General features: G+C 36.3%; 1 protein-coding gene across 10 annotated transcripts in view; it reads left to right on the top strand.

The window, feature by feature from the left end:
* Nucleotides 1-24,846, top strand: part of SMCHD1 (structural maintenance of chromosomes flexible hinge domain containing 1) — a 90,034-nt gene that overhangs the window by 26,392 nt on the left and 38,796 nt on the right. For all 10 annotated transcript variants that reach the window (XR_775457.1, XR_775456.1, XM_010584867.1 and 7 more), the window contains 16 exons: nt 2,459-2,625; nt 4,808-4,901; nt 5,161-5,371; nt 6,208-6,328; nt 6,430-6,613; nt 7,138-7,335; nt 7,467-7,580; nt 8,009-8,115; nt 8,393-8,475; nt 8,617-8,730; nt 12,544-12,621; nt 12,704-12,823; nt 18,736-18,880; nt 19,112-19,208; nt 22,861-22,933; nt 24,619-24,758. Coding sequence is in view for 8 of the 10 variants with exons in the window: in XM_010584867.1 (XP_010583169.1) it covers nt 2,459-2,625; nt 4,808-4,901; nt 5,161-5,371; nt 6,208-6,328; nt 6,430-6,613; nt 7,138-7,335; nt 7,467-7,580; nt 8,009-8,115; nt 8,393-8,475; nt 8,617-8,730; nt 12,544-12,621; nt 12,704-12,823; nt 18,736-18,880; nt 19,112-19,208; nt 22,861-22,933; nt 24,619-24,758 (2,046 nt within the window). In the remaining 2 variants the exon portion in view is untranslated. The remainder of the gene's footprint in view (nt 1-2,458; nt 2,626-4,807; nt 4,902-5,160; nt 5,372-6,207; nt 6,329-6,429; nt 6,614-7,137; nt 7,336-7,466; nt 7,581-8,008; nt 8,116-8,392; nt 8,476-8,616; nt 8,731-12,543; nt 12,622-12,703; nt 12,824-18,735; nt 18,881-19,111; nt 19,209-22,860; nt 22,934-24,618; nt 24,759-24,846) is intronic.

The following is a 24,846-nucleotide window of genomic DNA, read 5'->3' as shown; positions in this document are numbered from 1 at the left end:
GTTGAAAACTAAAATGAACAGTCCTGATGGTTTTCATGAAGAAGAAAAGCTTAAGCAAAAAGCTGCAAGATAAGGAGGAAGACTGAAAAGAACTCTTCTTTGGACATTTTTGAGCAAGAAGATAAAGGCAAAGATATAGCTAAGGGTGCAGATGGGAGCATAAGTGGATGCTGTGTATTATGAGGTAATCAGACCTTGATTATAGCCCATATCTTGTGTGTTATCTCAGTGCTCTTGGCCTTTTGTACGGGTGAGAGGAACAGGAGGTAGATAATGTTTTTAACATGCCAATACTGGGGCAGTAACTTGTGACAAAGAATGAATCATCAAAAATGTATGAATTTTATTTTTAATCTCTCTGTAATAAAGATGAGAAGGTAAAGTCACAGAAATAGAAACTGAAAAGTAGACAAAATCTGTTTATTGTAGAGAGCACAAATGCTTTCCCTCCCCACTTCATATTAAAAAGGGAGTGTGGGGGATATAAAAGTAGAAAATAAGCTAACAGACATTAGTTGGAGGAAACTTGCTGAATGGGATGCATAGATACTAATAAAGAATTCAAGAAGGTGGTGCAATCAACTGTTTGAAAAGTTGAGGTGATAATATAAAATGAAAGCTAAGCTGATGCAGTTGAAAAATATTGCAAGTAAAGTTCTATTAGAGGTAAAAAATAACTTGTAAATATCAAAGAGGGAAGAGATGCTGTGAAGCACTCAAGTAATAGAAGTGAAGCGTGGAGATACTGGATAGACAGCTCAGGTCTAAGAAGTTTTTACAAATCATTGAAATAACCAGGCCAGTTCATTATCTTGATGTGAAATTAAACGTGTGAATTTGTCTCTATAATGTCTTGAAAAATGGTCTGCAGTGCACATAGGTGAGCAAGAGAATACTGTGGCAGAAATAGAAGTTGTAATGGATTACTGCAGTGTGAGAAGAATAATTGAATCTTTGAGGCATTGAGTTGGTAAAGGAAGTTACTTCTGCAAAGAAATCAAGATGTAATTAATGTCAAACCTAAGACATTCTAAAACAAGGCCAGAACACTGAAGAGAAATGGCACTGATGGCACCCCAGCCAATCATCTTCTGTTGATGGATAATAGGCACCTGTCTTTACTGTAGTCACTTCCCTGGACCATTTAATATTGCCAGCAAGTAAATACTACTTTTCTAGTTGAGATGGTTGCTAGGGATATTGGGGAAAGCACCATGGTAGTGTGTCATCTGTAGTAGGAAGGCAACCAAAGAATTTGGGAACAGCATTTTGGAGGTACTTTCACTGTGTAAGTTGTACAGGATAGCACTTGTTCAACATTGGTGTGCAGCTTCTAGGTCATTGGTCAAACCATACAGAGATGAGGACCAAGCAACTCAGGATTTTCTTTATTATCTGTGATCTCATTACTGGCATAGAAACAGCCCCTTACTTGGATGAAATCAGCAAGACTGTTAGGTTTAAAAGAGGCCATGCTGTGGGCAGAAGAAAGCATTTTAAGAATTTCAGTCTTTTTTGATGAACGTTCCCACAACTGGTTAGATTATCCTGTTGGTTAAAGAGATCTCTTTGATTCCCTGGGGAAAGTAAGTCTTAACAGAACACCCTTGACTACCATGTTTCACTGTCTACGGTTAGGTAGGACATGTATCCTTTCACGACTTTGTGATGTGTTTTCTTTTTGCCTGCTTTCCTGCAAAACAGGGCATGATGCTGCATTTACTACAGCATGAAAAAGTGTATCTTCTCCATTGTACCAATTGTTTGCAGTTGCTATAAAGATCTCAATCTTTGTGTTAAAAATAGCTTCTTTTCTGGATGCACCAAATGTAAAGGATTATCCACTGGTCCAACGTGAAACATGACATCAACGGCTGTGTTTCTCTGCAGTTTAGAAACCTCCTATCGTAAGAGTAGAGTGCATCCATCCAGGAAAAGACAATCAGGACTTTCTGGAATCAGGAACTTCTTTTTCTGTGAGACTACTGGGTATTTCAGCTGGAACTGAGGATTCACCCTTCCACGGCAAAAGCATGTTTCTTCCACTTCAATTTCTGCTATAGAAAGCAGCCTATCCATTTAAAAACAATTTTTTTTTTTTCTGACTTGGTTTTCTTAAAGAAGACTTATGTCTGGTACACATAGTAGTTCCATTTGATGGATGAGAACATGGATATCACACAGTGCCACATTAAACATGATTAAATGCATTTCTAGACTGAACACTTCAAATGCTATCATGAAAGTGAGTTGAAAATAAACTGGATCAGGGATGTCAGATTCTTAGTTTGCTGACTTTAATTTGGAAGGTTTTATTATAAGCGTTAATCCTTTGTGATACTTAGCATCATGTGTTCTGTACTCTTTTCCTGTTCTGTTTTTTAATACTTTTCAAAGCTAATGGGAGATCAGAAATTCAGTTTACATTCTTGCTCTTATTATTTTACTCTTTTTGTAGCCATCTGATTCTACTCACATCACAAGTGATGATGAAAGATTTCTTCGTAATCTAATATTAGAAGAAAGGGATAAAGAGAGTTTCACAGCAGTTGTCATTACAGGTGTACAACCAGATCATATGCAGTACTTGAAAAACTATTTTCATCTTTGGACAAGGCAGCTGGCGTAAGTTTGTGATTTAAAAGATATGATTTAAAAGTGCACTACTAACAAAGTCAGATAATTATGAATTACTTCCTTTTTGTACTTTGTCATCGGCTTTATTCCTGTTAAGGTTGTTGATACGTGTTTTGTTGATGCCACAATTAGTCTTCCTAACTAACTGATTTTACAGAAACCAGCACACCTGAATGGGGCCCCCCATCCAAATGAAGATGTTTACAAACATCAGTTTCAATGTGACTTGATAATTGATACGTAATTATCCAATTGAATTATCAATAACCTATTCAGTTTAATAGTTATTATTAATGTAATAATTAGATATATAGTTGTTAGTAACTTGATAAATTACTGTTCTCACAGCTGTGCTCCTAACCTTTATATCTAGATTTGTGGTTTGGCTTTTTTTAAAAAAAAAAAAAAAAAAAAAAGCTGCTGCTTCATCCCAGTTCAAGAGGGAGACTGATATGTGATACTGTCCACTGAGTACCATAGTAGTGTCATCAGTGGCCCTGCAGAGTTTGGAGATGTGGAAGTCTGTGATACCTGTGAATCATGTGGACTTATCTGTTAAGAGGATGGATCTATCTGTGAATGTAAACTGAACTATGAAGCCATGGCCCAATTTTGAAATCTCGCAAACCACAGAACTTGATTTTAAGCAATAATTTTATTTTTGTCTTACCTGTAATCTAATAATAATGGATAATACTTAATATGAGGATTAGTATAAGGATTAGGTAACACCTTATTATATGAAACATCATTCACTGTTGCAAGTAAAAACTTGTGGCTGAAACCCTTTTTAACCTTGTGAAAACGTAGGGGTACCTCTACATTGACAGATAAATTAGGTCCCTCATTAGCTTCTGGGTACTCTTCTGGTGAATACCCAAACTTAGGTGTGTGTTAGTTCATTCCAGCTATCTCTTGAAGTGAAAGAACTGCCTCCATTGGAGATGAAACAGAGGTGCAATTACTCTAGTGTATGTCCTGTAGCTATTACAGTAAAACCAATCAGATTTACCTTCCCAGTGCTACACAATCCTGTCGCTATTTCAGCTGTAATGGCCTTTTTCCCCTCAAAACACCCCCTCATACCATCCTGCCATGTCTTTTGCCACACATGCATAATACCAGTTTCATTCTGCTCTAATGGGCTACAGCACAGCCCTCATATTATTTTGGATGCTTTGAAGCAGAGGGAGGGGAGATGATCCCCCAAAATAATTGTGTCTTAAGGCCATGAGAGCACCTTTTGAGGTCTGGAGGAGATGCAGACAAAATGCTAAGCAGTTTGGACATACCACTCTGGTCTAAACTCCTGAGCAATGAGACCATGAGGAGCTTTTGTTTGGGAACCAAGATTTCTCCTTGGGGTGCATTTAGTGCAGTAGATGTCAGAAGCAAAGCGATTATAAACACTTGCAGGTGCATTTAACTTCCTTCATACATTCAGTCCCATTGACTTGTATAATCTCATTTTTCTGCAAACCACCACCCTGAGGTTTAAGGACTCAATATCTGAAGTTGGAAGAATTGGCTAGCTTGTCGAAAAGTTGAAGTAAATGCGGTTAAGTTCCTCAGTTTTCTCAAACTTCTTATCTCTAGGAAAATAATTAATCTATCTGATGGTGTGGATTTTTTGGACTTTCTTAAATGAGCACAAATGCCATTAGAAAATAATGTTTATGAATAGAAAAATTATTTCTAATATGCAGACCACATCCATGACTGCTGCGTGTATTCAAATGAGGTATCTTTACTTTTTGGAAATAACTTAAGGATAGTGATTGTGAAACACTTCTGTTACTATTAGATTATCAATACAAAGCTGATATCAGAAACAATATGTGGGAAGTTTTTTGGCTCTAGATCTTTTTAATCTCCAGAGTGTATTACAAATTACAGTAGTTTTATTAGTTTGCACTTTGTATTTTATCAAAAAATTGATATTAGTATGATTGTGCATGAAGGAGATGAGAGTTGGAAAGAGTGAAAAAGAGTCAATCCCTTTAGTAAATCTTCTGTACCACATGTACATGTTGTCATGGAGTTGATTTATAACAATGCAATGAACCAGTTATATTTTAATAAAAATGCAAGTTTATCTAGATTTTTGAAAATTTTGAAATTTTAAAATTTCACTTTCTGAGATTTATTTTTCATTTAAAATGTGTTTCAGACATATCTATCACTATTACATCCATGGACCAAAAGGAAATGAAACTAATGCTGTAACAAAAGACATAAGCCCTTTCAACAACATCGACATTCAGGTAAGAAGTTTTATACTTATTAGTCAAAATTCTTTGAAGGCAGCATTTCATATTGTGCCTGTTTCTCTTTAATCATGCATTTTGAACTACAGCAGCATTTTAAGATATGTATGTAATTTAATTTTTAAAAAGTAATACTATTTATCATTGCAGCATAGGAACTAATTCATTTTGCTAACAGTTAAGGTAAGTGTTACAAATGCTAATTACTGTAGGGTTTTTTGCCTAAGGAAAATCAACTTGTTTCATTTTTTTCCAGATTTCAATGTTTGAAAAAGGAAAAGTACCAAAGATTGTCAATCTTAGGGAGATCAAAGATGACATGCAGACATTGTATATAAATACTGCAGCAGATAGTTTTGAGTTTAAGGCACATGTTGAAGGAGAAGGTATAGTGGAAGGCATCATCCGATATCATCCCTTCCTGTATGATAAAGAAACATACCCTGATGATCCATGTTTTCCATCAAGTGAGTGAAATGTTATGCAGCTTATCAGTCCTGTTACAGACAGTCCTACTACTCTAAATGTTTTAATGAAATAGAAACTAGAACAATTTAAATTGAAGTGTAAGTTGTTATCTAATTTGGGTTCTGGTGGAACAGAAAAGTTCATATCCTTTTGGATGAATGAACCCTGTGAGAAAATTGGCTGTTGTGGTAACTCATTCATGTAAACCTGTTCTTTGACATAACACCATCTGATTTCAAACTATAAACTCTCGTGGAATGCAGTCTGATTGAAACATTTTGACTTTCATGACTGTTAGATCTTTGCTCCGAGAAAGTAATGAAACACCAGCAGTTTGATTCAAGAGATTTCTAACATCAGAATACCTCAGAGGACAACATGTAGTCTAAGTCCTTAATTTAAAATTTGTTTTATCCACCCTTAATGAATTTTCAGATGCTAGGGTTTTAAAATAATTTGTGTTGGTGATTTTTTTTTTTTTGACAAAACAAATCTTGAGTTTAATTGTGACAAGATTTTCTGATATTAGAAGAACTTCAGTTGTAACTAAGGCGGATAAGTAATATTTATTCAAATTTGAAATTTGCAAATTTGGTATATTATTCAATCCCTGTTTATTTTTTTTTCCTTAGCTTTCCTTAGTTTTTCTGCTTGGTATTTCTTAAACAGAAAAAAAAAAAATCCTAATATTATATATAACTAGCTTGAGATCATGTGTACTGCTACTGTGCCCAACTTAATAAGCATAGATAATCCTCAATTTAGACTGCTCTGGTTTTTGATATTAGTTTTTTAAAGAAATGTATTAATGGAGACTGTCTTCTTTTTAATCAAGAATTAAACGATGATGATGATGATGAAGACTGCTTTATAGTAGAAAAGGGTGCCAGAGGAAAAAGGCCTATTTTTGAATGTTTTTGGAATGGAAGATTAATACCATACACAACTGTGGAAGAGTAAGTGGTAATCTGCTTCTACAATGTAAACCAGTCTCTTTCTATAATGTAAACCTCTCTTTATAAAAAAGGGTTTTAATGTCTTTCTCCTTTTGTTTAAGTTTTGAGTGGTGTGCTCCTCCAAAGAAGAGAGGATTGGCACCAATTGAATGCTACAACAGAATTTCTGGTGCATTATTTACCAATGATAAGTTCCAGGTCAGCACAAACAAACTCACTTTCATGGATCTGGAGCTGAAGCTAAAAGATAAGAATACTCTGTTCACAAGAATCTTCAACGGACAGGTGATCATTTTATTCTGATAAGTATTTCTTCTTGGAAAAGTTTAATGCATATGATACAGAAACCTTTACTCACTGGACATTTGTTCATGTCACTGCATATTGACCCGTTTCTGAAGAACTTTCACCTTGGACACTTTTTCAGGACTTTGTAGCAGACACTTCTCCCAGTTTTAGTAGTAAAGTACTACTTTACTACTCTGAGTAGTAAAGCTGACTCTTTAAATCTGAAAAAATAAGAGCTAGTCTTTTTCCTTTTATTTTCTTAAACAATATCTAGTTGTTATATGACAGTTTTTGTGGAAAGACCCCCTTCATAGAGGAATATGGGTGCTGGGGGAAACACTTTCTCTGTCTTGAAGTATAGCTTTCCTAGAATTTTGTAGTGTTTCCAAGCTGAAGAATCCTTTTTTTTTTTTTGCGTACAATATCACTGTACTCTTATAATTGTTTATAATTCTGAAGTTGTCAGATTTAAATTTCATAATATGTTAATAGTATGTATTTCTTTTGTAAACTCTTTATAGGAGCAGCGAATGAAAATTGACAGAGAATTTGCTTTGTGGCTCAAAGACTGCCATGAAAAATATGACAAACAGATAAAATTCACAGTCTTTAAAGGAATAACTACACGTACTGATTTACCGTCCAAAAGAATGCAGAGCCCTTGGACAATGTATGCTGCAATAGAGTGGGATGGGAAAACATACAAAACTGGACAGCTGGTAAGTTAGTTGCTCACTGGTGTTGGGTTTTTGTTTGTTTGTTTTGTAATAAAGCACTTGAATGCTATAAAAGGCAACTACTGTACATTTGATGTAGAAGCAATGTACTGACAATTGTCTTTGCTTTACAGGTGAAAACTGTTAAGACTCTTCCAATATTCTATGGAAGTATTGAGAAATTTTTTTTGTATGGAGACCATGATGGGGATATATTTGCCACTGGAGGAGAGGTTCAAATTGCTTTGGTAAGACAAATATAAAAAGAATTCACACACCTAGTATGCCTATGGAATCTTTAAACATAATCCCAGGTCAGACTTCTTTAAATGACTTTCAAATAACTATTGAAAATTATGGTATTTTTCGACTGCTTAGTTACATTAATTTTAATGTAAACATATTAAAATTATTACTCATGATCAATGATCTGATTTATTTAAATTTGCATATGAAATAGATTATCACAGTTGGTATCAATAGTATGTTGTTCGTCCATTCTTAACCCTTGTGATTTCAGCAAATTTTAGAACAGTGTCTTGTGGAGTCACCACGTAGTATTTGTTAGCATATTGCATTATGTCTATGTCTACTTGTCTAGTCCCTTGATAGAGAGGTATTTCTTCTCTGCATATTATAATCTGGCTGTTTATACCTGCACTAAATTTTTTTTCAGGAACCTCAGGCATTGTATGCTGAAATGAAAACTGTTCCAATATCAAAACTTGACAGAACAGTGTCTGACAAAGCTGTTAAAAAATACATAGAGGATGAAATGGCAAGGTAAGCTCTAAATTGTAATTATTTACTTGTGGAGTTCCTAATAACAGTTTTAGTATTTCTTCAGGAACACAAAAATGTTCCGTTTTATTTCCAAATGGGAAAGCAGTCAGCTATTTCAGCAGAAACAAAAAAAACCCTAGAACTCTAAACCAAGAAGAAATAGTTCAGATTTTGGGTTTCTTTCCACCAAAAAATAGCTTCATGTGTATTGTACTAAAGATAAATTACCCTGTTTTTTAACTCACAGGAAAACTGTTCATTCTTTCTTTTTCACTAGACTTCCTGACAAATTATCAGTAACATGGCCTGAAGGAGATGAGTTATTACCAAATGAAACAAGATTTGCTGGTACACCAATAGGTATATTTTATTCTTCCAAATACTAAAAAAGTAAAATGTCAATTTAAAATTATATTATGCACTGTTGTTAAAAAAATAAGCATACAAAAATCTCCAATCACAGGTTATTTTAAATGTCCATAATTTTTCTTTTAAATACAGGAGCATTAAGAATAGAAATTTTGAATAAAAAAGGAGAAGCAATGCAAAAACTTCCAGGTACAAGCCACGGAGGTTCAAAGAAACTTCTTGTTGAACTCAAGGTTATTTTACATTGTAAGTATTTCAGTATATTTAAATGAGTCTTTATTATTTTGAAAATGCATAAAGGATAATAAATTTCTTTGTATATATACATATAATTCATACTAGCATTTCATAGATGGATGGATATAGCTTTTAATTTTAAGGACAATATCCCATCAGAGCATGTAGTACTCCAAAGCCACATTTCATGAAATGACAATTGCTTCAATGCCAAGGCTTAATGTCTTAATGCTATGTACTTTCCATTTTATGGGTGCTTCACTTGGTATTCTTATATTGCATTTGTTGAAGAATTGCATCCTCTCCAAGGCAACTGAAATTACTCAGTTGTGTGTTGAACACAAAATTAGAACACTGAATTCTCTGAAAACTCCAATCCTGCACGTCAAATATATTTGAAATTTTTAGGAACTTAAAATTTTGTTTGCCTTGTTTCTTTCCATATACAATAGGAAAATCTGATTCCTTTGTCTGATAAGAGTTGTAAAAATACCCTTCAGAAGCACTGAGGTTACTGTAGTGATACATGTCAAAGGAAACCAAATGGAAGTATCTTGGCTTCAGTTCAGTATATGTGTCATAAGACTACACATGGTATTTTAATGGCACTTGTTGTATGGGGACTGTCTGCTGTGCATGTCCATTGTCCAAGGTAGTGTGACAGGGCATGAAGAAGTTGGAACTGAAAAAACGTGTTCATGTTATACAGGTTATCAGACTATTTGCCAACAGCCTGGGGGACAAATCAGTGTTTTGCAACCTTAATTAAGGTAGACCATCACGACGTCAGGATGTATAAACTTGAAAGAGGCATGGTGTTTTGTCAGTGGTGTTGCTGGGAAAAATAAAGTTAAGTTTGCCCTTTGCCTCCTGTCACTGAAACGTCTATCTTCAGACCTTTCGTGTCTCCTGACCACTTTGATTCATTGATGGAAATTTGTAATTATAACTGTTTTTACTGCTTCCTATCTTAACTTTTGTCTCTAGTCAATTTAGGCATCACTAGGATAATCCCACTGTGTTTCACCAGAACAATGAGTAAGTCCTGCAAGTGACAGTTTGAGCATGGCACACCTGTCAAACTCAAACCCCTAGTCTTTCTTAGAATATAAAGCTCTCATTTGTACTAAAGTGGTTACACCCATATGAAGGCCAACAGCAAACATCTTACAATGTACAAAAAGTTTCTCTTCGCTTTTGAGGAGTGGAATACCTGGCAAAATATACTGCATACTGCCAAGAGAGTTAAGATGTTTCTCATAGCTCATCTGGTCTGTTACTGGGGAGCCTTATACAAAGTTCAGTTCAAAATTAGGGTCTGAATTATGGTTGAGAGAATAAGAAAGTTGAGGGGTCCAGTGGAGATAAAAGCTGCCAAAGGAAAGGGTGGGATAGCAGGAAAACTAGACTGTGAGAAACTTCTTGTATGGGCCATGGCAGGAGCACCTTGTCCAAGGTTTGGACAAGGGAAGCGAGGGCTGGCAAGACAGCTGGGATATGAGAAATTTTTTATCTGGGGCTTGTAAGGTTTGGCCAAAAAATAAGGTTGGGGTTATGGGTTAGAGCTGAGAAAAAGAGAAAGCTGAAGAGTCTAGGTGGAGCAGGAACAGAAATGGGCTACCAAATGAAAGAGTAGGATAAAGAGAAAGAGACTGCCTACGGGAAGTGTCTGCCAAAGGAGGCATGGACTGCCGGGTTTTTTTGTTTTGCTTGTTTGGATGTGTTGGGTTTTTTTCCTGGGCCACCAGCAGGTTGTTTCTCTAAGGCTCACTCTAAAATTTCATGTTAGGGTTGGTGGAAGGAGGCTGCCAAGACAGGGGGGGCTGCCAGAAAGCTGGGTTCTGGGAAGTTTGGTGGGTTTTTTTTCAAAGTCATGCCTGGGTGATTCTTGTCTAAGGTGTGTCTGAGAAATAACCATTTCTATCTCAGAATATTATTTTTAAAGCACTTCTGATTACTCAATAAAATTGCAGGTACCTCTGTTAAAATACTCAAATAGGTGCTGTGGCAATCTGTGGCAATAGTGAGGCATCTTTTCAGGTTTTTGAGCTCTTCAGCAAACTGTTTTCATCACCTAAGTATTTATTTTAGAACTTAGTTGACTGTTCCTCTGACCAAACAATTATCTTGTCACTTCTCTCCTGTAAACCACAATGGGAGATGCTCTTCAGATGCGTGTCTCTCCCTCCCTACCCCCATTTAATTTCTTGTGCTGTTTGCAGTACACAGTTTGCACCAAGTGCAGTGTTCTGTATCTCGGTGATTGTAGGGAAACTGTTAATATTCATAAATATGTTTGTGTGGAAGTGTCAAGAAAAGAACATGGTGGTTAGGAAGTCCCAATGGTGCTTTCTAGCAAAACAACAGAGGAGGGCTCATTAATCACTACTAATACAAAGTGTTTGAAGGGCTTTTCCTCTAGCAAAGGAAAAAATGGAGAAATTCCAAAGACAGTTCTAAATCTTTGCACGTGGCTCCACTGAAATAACTTAGTCTGTTGTTCAAATAAAACATCAGGATGTTTTTTCATCACAGAGACCGCAACAGCAGCAGTGGACATACCTGATAACTTTGTTATGCAGAACTGCTCTTGGGATTGTCTCCTCTTTCAGAAGAGAACATCAGAACATAACAGCCCTGCCTTTAAAAGCCAGGGTTTTCTCATTTGTCCTCTTCCAAGATCCCATTTATTTTATTGTCATCTTTTGTGTATCACTATGCACAGAACTATTAGACTTTCTTCACTTCCTATAGATAAATTTCCGCCTTAGATTATCTGTCTGTATTGGGGCAATACAAGAAGAAAGGTGTATATCTTCCAGCTGTGCATCTTGCATAATACAGAGAGACTTTCAGTTTAACTTGGTAGCAATACAGAAACTGCACTCACTTGAGAAGTTCTGTTTTCTCAGTGTTAGTAACTACCGAGGGTAGAAAACTCTCCAGTATAGAAAACTGAATTAGCTCTTGCTACAAAATGCCATCAAAATTTATTTTAATAACCCAATACTTCCAGTATTACACATTCAAAGAAATACGCCTAAGAAAATTGGCAGCTGTTACTTTATCTCGTGTATGCTATTTTATCTTGGTGCAAGAACAGGATCTGAAGCAGTTGTATTTAGCTATAGAACAATGTGTATTTTTACTGCATTTCTTTTTATTCTGTGTAGTGTTACTGCAGTCACATTCTGTATTTATTCAAAATTATGTTTTGAAAAACAAATATATTAATGCCTCTTGAAGTTGCAAACAATAAACCTTATTCCTGGTTTCATCTTAGGTTATAGTACCATTCACTAAAAAATTGCGTCAAAGTTTCAGTGTATTCTCTTTTCAGATGTGTCTTAATGCTGCAGAAGTGTTTATAAAGACAGATAATAATTTGGAGCAAACAAGGAATGTTCTTTTTCCTCAGTTATATGTTCAGTCAACTGCACATTTTTACTGTTGTTCCCATTTAAGCTAATTTGTTAGGGTCATTTGTCAAGTTTGATCAGTTGCCAGTGTGTGGAGTGCACAGCCTACAAGTGTTCAGACTTAACGGGGAACATATAACCAAAGAGCTAATAAAATTCTATTTTACAAACCTGCTGCTTTCAGTTTAATGTGTCTGAGGCTAGCAATTTTTAATTAAAATAGGATTAGGTAGGGAATTCATTTTTTTAGCTGTGATCAATGTGATTAATTGTGAAGCTGAATTTATATTTATTAGATTTAGAAGTGATAGTAATACTTAATAATGAGTGATAGTAATACCTGAAAAAATTAAGAAGTATGGTGTTAAATCTAAATACATGTAGCTAATTGTTTGTTTTTCAGCACCTACTGGGAATAAAGAAATAATTTCCCATATCAGTCAGCATGGAGGCAAATGGCCATACTGGTTTAAAAAAATGGGTAAGTTCACATATGCAATATTTTCAGTTTATTTATAATTTTACTTTTTTTGCTTTCTAATTGTATTCGTATTTCTGTTTAGAAAATCTTCAGAAACTTGGGAACTACACCTTGAAACTGCAAGTAGTATTGAATGAAAGCAATGCAGACACTTATGCAGGAAGGCCTCTACCATCTAAAACATTTAAATTTACTATTATAGGTAAGAATTTCAGTCATGCCAATTTTCTTCTACTTTTAGTGTTTCTATTTGATTCATTTATTCATGTTTTAGTTGAGAGGTAATTGTCAGCACTGAAAAGTAGCATTTGCATGTCAAATACAAAATATTTTCAGAAAAAAAAAATTTTGTTTTGATCTCACCTGTAATATGTTGGCTCTGCTATACAGTCAGGTTTACAAAAAAGTAAAGTGGTGGTGGAATCAAGAGCTTTTCTCTGATGTGAACTTTCCTAAATGTACTTGACAAAAATAAACCTCTTCTTAATTAGAATCACCCTTTTTCCTGATGCCATTAGCATAAATATTCTTTCATAAAACTAGTGTTCGTTAGGCCAACTTTCATGCATAAACCACAGAAAGAAACTCATTCAAAAACAGGTTGTGCATTTAAAATATGCATGTTGAGATCTAAGTCTCTTTTTTTTTTTTTTTTTTTTTTTTAATTAAAAGAGGTTTCCTATGCAAAACTAAACTCTCATTCAGTTATAATAGGTGTGTATCTTTGGATTAACCATCATAAAATACTTGCTGGAATACCAGAATAGAAATAATGCTGTTAAATATGTCTGGTGTTACTCTGTCTTGCCATACACTCTGATGTGTACGTATGTGACCTAAAATAGATGTGACTGATCATATCTTCTAAAGAAAATTAACGAATTCTGATTTTAATGACACTGTTGAAGACCATAAGATGTACAATGTAGGGTTACATCATGTTTCTGGTACAGCGTTGCTAGTCCTGTTTCTCTCATCCTCAAAGATGTTAATTTTATTTTCTGATTTATTTGTGTGCATTTATCTGTTAGTGGCTGGTTAGTTTTTGTTTTTCTGACTGAAGAAGTTTTATTCATTTTTGCTGAAAAGATTTAATTTCCGGGGAAAATAGGCATATATTTATGAAAAAGAGTAAAGCTATAGACTAGTTCGAAGTCGCTCTTTCTGTTCAGCAATATGAAACACAATTAATTTTTAAATTATAAAGGAATAATACGTTATCTGTAAATGAGACTTCATAGGATTAAAAAAAAAAATCTGTACTTTTGATTCTGTACATCATAATTCATCTTAAAGAAAATCTGTATTTACTTGCTAAATTAGTTTGCAAAAATACATGCTAACTGTGGATTATACATCTCTTGCTCTGTCTTATCACCAAGACTCATCCTTTTATGTGAGTGTGCTTGTATATAGTATTAAAAAAATTTGTGGCCTACATACATTAAAAAAATAGATCTTCTCTTGGTCTCTGCTCTCAGTCTCCAGTTCAAAAGGAAAACTTTTGTTCAGCCCTTTTGCCATGCTGTGACTTTGCCTTTTTCTGAAGTGGCAAAAACCAAGCTGAAATTAAACTAGGAATGACAAGGGAGGAAGAGCATTATCAGCAGCCCTATGAGGGAGTGATGGACATGGTTGATGAGCAAAGGGCCTGGAATGAAGTGACAGAAAAATCTCAAAATCAGAAAATCAACAAAATGGTGCTGAAGTGAGCCCACCTCTAGCATTTGCATGTATGCAAGGAAATGCCTACATGACACCATTACGGAGAAATCGCCAAAACCTTTCTGGGAAATCAGCATGCTTTGGTGCCTCTGTGAACTGCATGTACCCTAGTGCATGCATCATGGGGAATAAACATAAGTTAGAGACAGCAGGGCTATGATCTTGTTAGAATCATGGAGATGTGAGGTGGCTGACATAACTGGAAAGTTGCAATGGATACAGGCTTTTTAGGAAAGACAGACCAGAAAGACGAGGTGAAGTTGCCCTTTATGTAAGACACAGCTGGAATGCATGGAGCTCTGCCTGGAGATGGATGATGAGCCAACTGAGATTTTATGAGTGAGGGTTAAAGAGCAAACCAATATGGATGACACTGTAGTGGGTGTCTGCTATAGGACATCTGACCAAGAAGAACAAGTGGATGAGGCCTTCTACAGATAGCCAGAAGCAGCATCATGTTCACAGACCCTGGTCTTCGTGGGGGACTTCAGCCACCCTAATATCTGCTGGAGAGACAACACAGCAGAGCATAAGCAACCCAGGATATTCCTGGAGTGCATCAATGACAACTTCCTGACTCAAGTGATAGAGGAACCAACAAGGAGAGGTACTCTGGTACTCACAAAGAGGGTTTCACTGGGGATGTGAAAGCTGAAGACAGCTTTGGCTGCAGTGACCATGAGATAGTAGAGTTCAGGATCGTGAAAGGAAGGGGGGCAAAAAGGAAGCTCACAACCCTGGACTTCAGGAGAGAAAAATTAGGCCTCTTTGAAGATCTGCCTGGTGGAGTTCCATGGAATAAGGCCCTGGACAGAAAGGGTGGCCAAGAAACCTGGTTAATATTCACAGATCACCTCCTCCAAGCTCAAGTCTAGTCCATCCCAATGAATAAGAAGTCAGGCAAAAATATGAGGAAGACTGCATGGATGAACAAGGAGCTCCTGGCAAAACTCAACACAAAAAAGAAGTATATAGAAGGTGGAAGTGGGGACAGATAACCTGGGAAGAATACAGAGACACTATCCAAGCATGCAGGGATGGGGTTAGGAAAGCCAGAGTCCAATTGCATTGAAACTGGAGTCCCTGGCAAGGGGTATCAAAGGCAACAAGATGGGCTTCTATAAATATATAGGTGACAAAAGGATGACTGGGGTAAACATGGGCCCTTTGCTGAATGAGGCAGGGGACACAGGACATGGAAAAGGTTGAGATACTGAACAGCTTCTTTGCCTCGATACTTACTAGCAAGATGGACCTTCAGGAATCCCAGGCCCCAAAGACTGGTGGAAGGTCTGGAGCAAGGAAGATACCCTTAGTGGAAGAGGATCAGGTCAGGGAATACCTAAGCAAACTAGTCATATGTAAGTCCATGGACCATGATGGGGTGTGCACACATGAGGCAGAGCAAGCTGTCTGATATCATTGTAAGGCCACTTTCAGTAATTGAATAATCATGGCAATTGGAAGAACTACCTGATGATTGGAGGAAAGCAAATGTTACTCCTGTCTTCAAAAAGTGCAAGAAGGACTACCCACAGAACTACAGGCCAGTCACCTTTGTCTCAATCCCTGGGAAGGTGATGGAGTAACTAATCCTGGAAACCATTTTCAGGCACATGAAGGACAAAATTATCAGTAGTTAGCATGGATTCACCTTCTATGATGAAATTACTAGCTTGGTAGATGAGGGGTGAGTAGTGGATGTTGACTACCTAGACTTCAGTAAGGCTTTCAGCACTGTCTCTCATAAGTCATAGAGAAACTGATGAAGTATGGACTGGCAGAACGGCTGGTCTCAGAGAGTGGTGATCAATGGCGTGGTCTAGTTGGACGCCAGTAACTAGTGGTTACCCCAGGGGTCAATAGGGTCAATACTGGTTCTGATCCTGTTTAATGTCTTCATTAATGATCTGGATGATGGGGCAGAGTGTATCTTCAGCAAGAGACATGGACATACTGGAGACAGTCCAGCAAAGGCCCATGAAGGTGATGAAAGGACTGGAGCATCTCTCATATCTAGGAGACGTGGCACTGCTCTGCCTGGAGAAGAGAAGATTCATGGGGATCTTATCAATGTCTATAAATACCTGATGGGATAGTGTAAAGAAGATGGAGCCAGGCTCTTTTTAGTTGGTGCCCAGTAACAGGACCAGAGGCATGGGCACACACTGAAACACAGCAGGTCCCCTCTGAATATCAGAGGGTGACCAAGCACTGGCACAAGTTGCCTCAGCACTGGCACAGATTGCCCAAGAAGTTGTGGAGTCTCCATTCTTGGGGATATTCAAAAGCTTTCTGGACATGGTCCTGGGCAACTGGCTCTAGGTGGCCCTGCTTGAAGCAAGGGCGTTGGATAAGATGACCTGCAGAGAACCCTTCCCACTCCAACCATTCTGTGAGCTTTATCTACAAGGGAGACGGAGAGTGGGGAAGACAAAAAAATAGTACTTCCTTAGCATTGAATATTGAAATGGATATTTTCATCACAAGTTTAGGAGGTAGAGCTAACATCTGTTTCCAGAAGCTCAAGAAAAAATAGATGCTTTCAGTAGCCTCCTATTTTTTCCGCAAAACTAGAGGCTTTGAATGCAAACCCTTTAGGAAGAAAAGAGTTCTTTGTAGCATATTCTTCTAAAAATTTCTGCAAAAGTATTACTGGCAGAATAGAAAGAGGTATTCTTGTATGATAATACAGAAAAATGTTTGGCATTACTTGAAAGGAGTAATTTTTTAAACATATGTCTGAAAACCTGGCACTGAAGTCTCAAGGTACTTCTGTGAAGTTCCAAGAAAAGAAAAAAATATCTATCTCTCTTTCTCTGAACAAATACATAAATGAACCATGTCTGCTCCTTCTTTATCTCTATCAAAGCAAAAAGAGAATCTTAAAAGTTGCAAAGTTGCATTCTCTATTTTAAAAATTATTTTTCGGTAGTATTGTGGCTTTCCCCAGCATGGCAGCTTTCAATTAAAGGTTCCTTTGGCCATAACAATTGAAATGGACAGATCTGCTTGGAAAGGAATACACACTCTAAAAATCTAATGAACTAATAGTTTGGTACTTTTAACACAAGGGGTACCAAAGCAACTCATGCTATCTGCTGCTGCTTTTTTATCTAGTCAGAAGATATTTTGACATTTTTAATATCTTCAGTGTTGAAAAGTCTTTATTTTTGCAATGTTTTGTGTTGTCTCAGACGCAGCCATAAATCCTTGCACTCATTATTCCAAAATATTAATATTTGTGTGACCTTTTATGTATATAGATTCTAAAAATCCAGAAAAGAACAATTAATCTAAACTGAAATCAGCAGCCTTTTTGTCTGAGAAACAAATTATTTTATTTCTCTAACAGCAGGTTCTTGCTCAGTGTTTACAGTTCTTCTTGCCAAGCTAAAAAATCATCATAAGTGCCAGTTAAAACTGAACTTCCTAAGTCAATCTGTAAGTTTTCTGGTTCTAGTTCAGACATGTTATTTTGGTAGTTATTCACTTTGACAGCGCAGAAGTTCTTCTACTGTTATTTTGTCAAATCATTTCACAGTTTTATAATTCACTTGTAAATAAAATTGTAAACACTGTAAGGTTGAGGTCTTTTTGTTGTTGTTGTAACCAATAATAATTTTGGCCAATGCAAGGTAACATTTTCTCTCACCCCATGATTTTCACATCTCTTGTGCAAAAGAAGCTGCCTGATAATGACACCTGTAGGTAGTGAAAGTAGTTCCTAACTTGAGTCCAAAATAACTTGATAGGATATTTATCTACCATTTAGCTCAGCACTGTATTGCTTCTTTTCTCAAAGGCCACTTGGCCAAGACAGTTTTATTCCACAAAACATTACTCTTTTTTGCAAGGTGCCATTTGTACTGCTCTGTTTGGTCTCATTTTTTAGTGCCTAATTGGAGGCAGTCTAATGGGGCCAGATTTCACAGAAAGGATGCACTCACGTTTCTTTTTCAAATACTCATCATTACTCATCTTTATCTCTCAAATTTGGGATAGCTGTAGAACAAAAATGGTTTTTTGCATGAATGATTTTATTTTAACAGAACTAAAGCAACTAAATGTTTAAGAAAAGCTGTCTATGAGGAACTTACCCGCTTTCAGGTGCTGTATTGATACTCTAAGTACTTTGGAAGTTTGGGCTGTCCTGTTATGTTTCTTATACTGTAGTCTACTGCTATTAGGTTTTAACTATTGTTTTTATGTTAGTGTAAGTTAAAAAAAGGGGATCAACCAATAAACTGTGATTTTGGTTACAACAGTATTCTGAACAGCCTATTTACTTCAAGGCTGAAAACCACTTGATTTAATTGGAGCTTTAACTAAGAAAAAGCCAATGAACATGCATATTCCTTCTAAAAATATATTATTCTTTTCTCTTAGAGGGCAAACCAGAGAAATTTTCAGTTGGTCTTTTGGAGCTTCCTTTTCGGGTTGGAGTACCTTTTAATATTCCTTTGGAATTGCAGGATGAATTTGGTCATGCAACACAGCTTACAACTGCCATGAAACCAATTCTTGAAGCTAGGTAATTCAACCATCTCATTTTCTTTTTAATTATTTTTTTGTCCTTTCTTCATGTGACATTAATATAGTAAATCTTTGGGGTTTGTCTGAGTGATATACTGGATACTTTTCACATAAATTGACTGGCATTTTTGCTTTTATTTCCATAAGAATATCTGAAAGTTTCTTGTATATCAAAACACAGTGTTTATTTTTAAATTGATTCTCATTTGTTTTCTGTGTATTTTTCTAGTGGTTTGTCATTGCAGTATGGAGAAGTAACTGCAGGAACAAAGTGCATCATTAAGGGTGTCACTGCTAAAGGCTGTATAAATAGTTGCCAGGGCAAGGTAGGCTAATGAATTTAAACTTGAAGTAACATATTTTAAAAAAAACCCACAGAGCAAATAATTTTCGTGTAAAATACAACACATAGTGTTATCTAAGTTTGGTCTACACTAATGACTACAGGTATTTCTTGGGATATTTTCAAATGGTCTCTTACGGCTCTACCTGGAGCAATTTGTCTTTCCCACAGCTGCATTCTGTTAGCGGATGGGACTGGAGCTGGAGGGGCTGAGCAACACATGAGTGTGTGGTAGAGTATACTTAGCGTGCTAAATCAGCTGTCTTAGTTTAAACTTGTGCTGAAATTGGTTTAAGCCAAATCATCCTGGTGACCTTTGCACTGAAATAGCATAGGGAGCACTGAAATCTTTCATTCTTGTAATTGAGATAAGTGGTAATAGTTAATATGAGCCGTAACTACTCGAGCTTCTCTAGACATTTGCAAAATGCTGTTTCCACTTTTGTAGCAAATACATGTCATCCAAATCCAACCTGTTATTGATGGATTCTCAGCACCTAGTCAAGCTGCTAATTTACTGTAAAAACAAAAACATATGTTACATGCTAAAAAGATTTCTTTCATAAAACAGATCTTAATGCTTCTGATAAATATAAATTTGAAGATTGAAAAAAAAAGAATTAAAATCATGTAGATGGCATATTTACACAGTATTCTACCCAGGTCCTAATACTGTCATTTAGTCTTGCAGTCTAACATAGTAAAGACAAAGCTAGGAACTGAGGTAGCTGAAGATACCTCATTATACTGTTAATATTGTTGTTTAGAAAAAAGAAAATAATTTTGCTGGTGGAAAGACAGAGGATAGAGGTGGATTATGGGAAATAAAGTGTGTAGGAGCAGAAGTGCCAGGCTGTGGCAAGACATAAATTTGGTGAGGGGCTAGACCAAAAGTCATTTAAGGAACTTGCAGTACAGAAATAATACCATACCATAATAATGGAAAAGAAGGGCTGTTATTTTCTCACGTTGCTTAATTGAATAAAATGTTGGAGGCAATAAAGGAAGTGGCACTGAAAGTAGTGGTTCTAATTTATATGAAAAAAGGATTGTTTAAGGTGGTAATAAAAACAATGGCAAAAAGCAGGATGGTGGGACAACAGACTAAAACCAACAGATAATCTTAAAACATAAATACAGTATAATTTTGAGTGCTTAAATTAAAATAAGCAGAGAAGAACATAGGAGAAATTTTCAGTATTTTAAAAGTTAATTTTGAAATGGTAGCAGAACAGCTAAAATACCTCTGAGAAACAGCTAGTAATAGGATTCTGGAAAGAATTTAGAAGGAGAAAGTGAATGAAAGAAGAAAAAGGAAGAAATGGAGAGCATGGAAAAAATTAAAGTTAGTGTTTTTCAGAGAAAGGAGTAAGGAAAAAAACGTTGAAGGAATAATCATGCCAAATGGAGAGGAGAAACTTGATTGAGATGGGAAATACAGAATATAACAGTTGCCAATGAAGGAAGCATTGATAGAGAAGAAAGAGAAAGCAGACTTCATTTACTTCTGTAATCATTGATTTAATTCCACCCAAACCAGTCAAGATAGAAGGAAGTATATTTTGATCGTGGGTGGAATCAAAGAGAAAATTTTAAGATAAGTGTGTAAGCATTATCAAGAAGACTGCTGCCTTATAGGATTTTGAATACAGTCAGGAGAAGGGTAAGAAGGGAGTTTAAAAAAGGAAAATAATATTTCTTTATTCTTCTTTTTATTTTAAAAAGTACTGCAGTATACCTAGAAGCAGACTTGAAAGCAAAAGGAAAGTAGATAAAGGGATCATGAAGGATAAGGGAAAATACTTCCCTAGAGGACGCAGATGTTGAAAGATTAAAAGGAATGAAGTTAAACATGTAAACTGGTTAATTAGAGGCAGAAAATAGTGCAGTATTAAGAAGAGAGTATTAAGTAAAAAATTAGTATTGCAGAAAAGGGGTTGAAACTAAAAAAGGAGGAGCACAGGAGTGTCTAGTGCATGAATACAAAGCTTGAGTGAATGAACTACTGAAGAATTCAACTTACTAACATTAAACAGCAGCTAGCAGCTATAGTGGTTTCCTGTGGTTTTATTTCCTACCTTATTTTTCCCTCATCCCCTCGCCCCCTTTTATTTTTTTCTAGTCCCCCAACATGAAACTTTTCAGTATATTCCTATTTTCTTGTGATTCACCATTTGGTTTAATGGAGCTCTAGCTGATATGTGCTGCTTGGCTTGCAGGCAGACCAGTGTGGTTGGCTTGCTGGTCAGAGCTGGAGAGTTTTCATGCACCTCTGTGGCCAGCCATCAGCTGGGGAGCTCATGAGTTTCATGTGGCTGCAGTTGTGATGCATCTGGCCCAGGCCTTGTTGCACTTTCTGCTTCTCTTACCCAGCAAACAAAACTGTGTTGAGCTCTGGGCCCTTCACTACAGGAAAGACACTGAGGTGCTGGAGTGTGTCCAGAGAAGGGCAGCGAAGCTGGTGAGGGGCCTGGAGCACAAGTCTTATGAGGAGTGGCTGAGGGAACTGGGGTTGTGTAGTCTGGAGAAAAGGAGGCTGAGGGGAGGCCTTATCACTCTCTACAACTACCTGAAAGGAGGTTGTAGCAAGGTGGGGGTCAGTCTCTTCTCCCAAGTAATAAGCGCTAGAACAAGGGGAAATGGCCTCAAGTTGCACCAGGGGAGGTTTATATTGGATATTAGGAAAAATTTCTTTACTGAAAGGGTTGTCAGGCATTGGAACAGGCTGCCCAGGGAAGTGGTAGAGTCACCATCCCTGGAGGTGTTCAAAAAATGTGTAGATGTGGCACTTCAGGACATGGTTTAGTGGGCATGGTGGTGTTGGGTTGACAGTGGGACTCAATGATCTTGAAGGTCTTTTCCAACCTAAACGATTCTATGATTCAAACCAAAAGAACTACCTGATTGTTTTCATCCAGTCTACAAGGTGTTAATGTTGTGCATACCCTGTCAGGCATGGGAAGGGCATAAGCCAGGATTATGAAACTAAACCTTTCCAGAGGCAGCATTTCTGAATGTGTAAAAATGACAGTTCATGAATTGCAACTAAATACTTTCAAATATCAAACATATAAAATACGAAATTCACATATCTGCAGTGCAACTAGTTTTTAAAGTTGGAACTTTTAAGATTATTGATTAGAATGCTTCATTCTCTGATTTTAATGTGAAAATCAGTTTTAGCGATGCAGTTCTACAGCAATTGTTTTTCTTATGACCTTATTCAAAGATGAGATGGATAGTAATTGTGCTGCCTTGCTTCAGGCAATTAGCTAAGGAATAATGAACACAGAACTTGCAGGCACTTTCTTTAAAACTACTTTTTTTGAACTGATATATTTTTTCCCCAACTAAAACAGCCTCTAAGCAGAAAACCACAAGTTATGATAGCTGCTTTTAATGTTTTCAGAACCATGTAGTTTAACATGCAAATCCTAGATTGAACATCTATGGAAACAGTAACATGAAAAATACAGATACTAGTACATGAAAAAAAATCTTGATTTATGTAGTAGTGCAAGAAAATTTGGATGGACTTCTGAAATTTATATATATATATGAACTGACATGACTATGTGAGATAATTTATGATCTGGATTTGTTTAAGGCTAATATTTAAAATACTCTTTCATTAGAACTTTAATCTGAAAGTTACTCTTCCTGGTTTGAAAGAAGACACACAAATCTTTAAAATAAGATTGCAGCCTGGTAAGTATCCTTAAAATATTTGGTGAATTTCTGTTGAAATTTATTCTGACACTATTAATGAAATGCTTCTTCTCCCAAGAAGGTAAAATATTTAGTGAGGCATAAAAAAGGATATTCTAGCTCATCCAAGGGATGACTGAAACTAAATAAAGCTAAGGGCATGTCTTTCTTGGCAGGAATAACATCAAACTCACAGCCCAATCATGTCTATTATTCTAGCAGCTGGAATTTGTCTGCTTACTTGAGACTGATTTTTCACTTCTTTAATTATTTAAAATCTTTTTCTAACCTAGCACCATTGAATGAATGAATGGATTTATCTTGGTTTTCTTCAGCATTAAGCCCTTTAACCTGTACTGATCTGCATTGACTTGTTTTCCCTGGAGAAAACATCTTGTGAATGAATAAGTGCTCATTTAGTTTCTTACCCCAGCAAAGCGGGGTATGCTTTGGCAGTTGGGATTTTGTCTGAAATTTTTAGTGTTTCATGTTGCCTTTATCATAACACAAGAGAGCAATATAGAAGTCTGTAAGTCCACTGCCCTTACCTGAATTTTAAGTTTTGTTGGATGTCTTGATATTGAGGATTCCATTGTATTATACTTGTTATTGCTTGTTACCTGGGATTTTCTGGATTTGGGAGATAAGGTATAGTTTGAAGGCTGATTTTTGGCCTCCCAGGTTACCAAACTTTGGGCTTTCCCATCTCATTTTTTTGCAGAGAAATGGTATACTTCAAGCTTTGTTAGGCCAACAATGCACAGTTTCTTTCATTATTCTTTATCTTTTGGGGAGCTAAGGCTTCATGTAGAAAATGGAGTGGAATGATCTGACCTGAGACAGATTGTATTGTATTGTATTGGTTAGTTATTTACCTTGGACTGAAGGCAACTTCATCCTTCATTAGAATCTTTTGCTTTTGGCAGTGTAGAGATGCTTCACTACCTTTCTTCTCATTGGACTTATCCTTGGCTTTTAAAGCTGTTTTTTGAAGAAGGAGTGAATAAAAGCTATTTCAGTCTTTCCTTCCTGTTCTTCAACCAGTGAGTTTGAAATGGAAGTTTTAATGAATGATGCATAAAAGATGTTTCTGAAAAATGGCCTTCTTTGTTCCTTCTATTACTTCCTTCTCTTTTTTAAAACTCATAAAATAATTATATGTTCCAGGGGGTAGACTTATTTGAATAGCTTCACTTCACTATCCAAGTAGTGCCAACAAAATTTTCTTTTGCTTTTCTTTGCATGCGAGTTGTAGCTGTGGTGGTTTTGGTAGTTAAACTGCTGCACATTATGATTGATCAGATATCTCAACATTAATATCTTTGGTTTTAACATATCAGGAGAAACCTCCAAGTTTCTTTTTGATGAATGTGAATCTTTATAGTATGTAAATAGCACTATATCATGTGTTTAGACCTTGTATATGCTGAAGTTTATCAGGTTTATCTAAGTATTCCTCACTGAATTCATTCAAAAGATTGGCAGGTGGTATGTATTGAAGGACAGGAAGCATCTAGAACTTCTTGGCATAAACCAATACACCTGAATTGGTCTAAATGGTTTGTTACCACAAATAACTTGGTAGCTTAGCTTTAAAAACTTTTTGAGTTAGCAAAAATTGAAATCCAGTGTCTCACAAGTTACCTAAAATATAACTACTGTTCTGCAATTTTGCATTTTTACAGGCCCTCCTCATCAATTGAAAGTAAAACCAGATTCTGAAATTCTAAAGATTGAAAATGGTACAGCTTTCCCCTTTCAGGTTGAAGTACTGGATGAATCAGGAAATATAACAGCACAGCCAAAGTTGATAGTTCATTGTAAGGTAAGCTGCATTTCATTATGTGTCATGAGGATTTTGATACTTGCTTTTTAAAGGGCTGGGAAAAGAGGCTATTTTGGCATCTAGATAG

Source organism: Haliaeetus leucocephalus, unplaced genomic scaffold (genome assembly GCF_000737465.1).
Source record: "Haliaeetus leucocephalus isolate CR32 unplaced genomic scaffold, Haliaeetus_leucocephalus-4.0 Scaffold1007, whole genome shotgun sequence".
In the NCBI taxonomy this organism is placed as follows: Eukaryota; Metazoa; Chordata; class Aves; order Accipitriformes; family Accipitridae; genus Haliaeetus; species Haliaeetus leucocephalus.
This window is presented reverse-complemented; position numbering and strand designations above follow the sequence as displayed.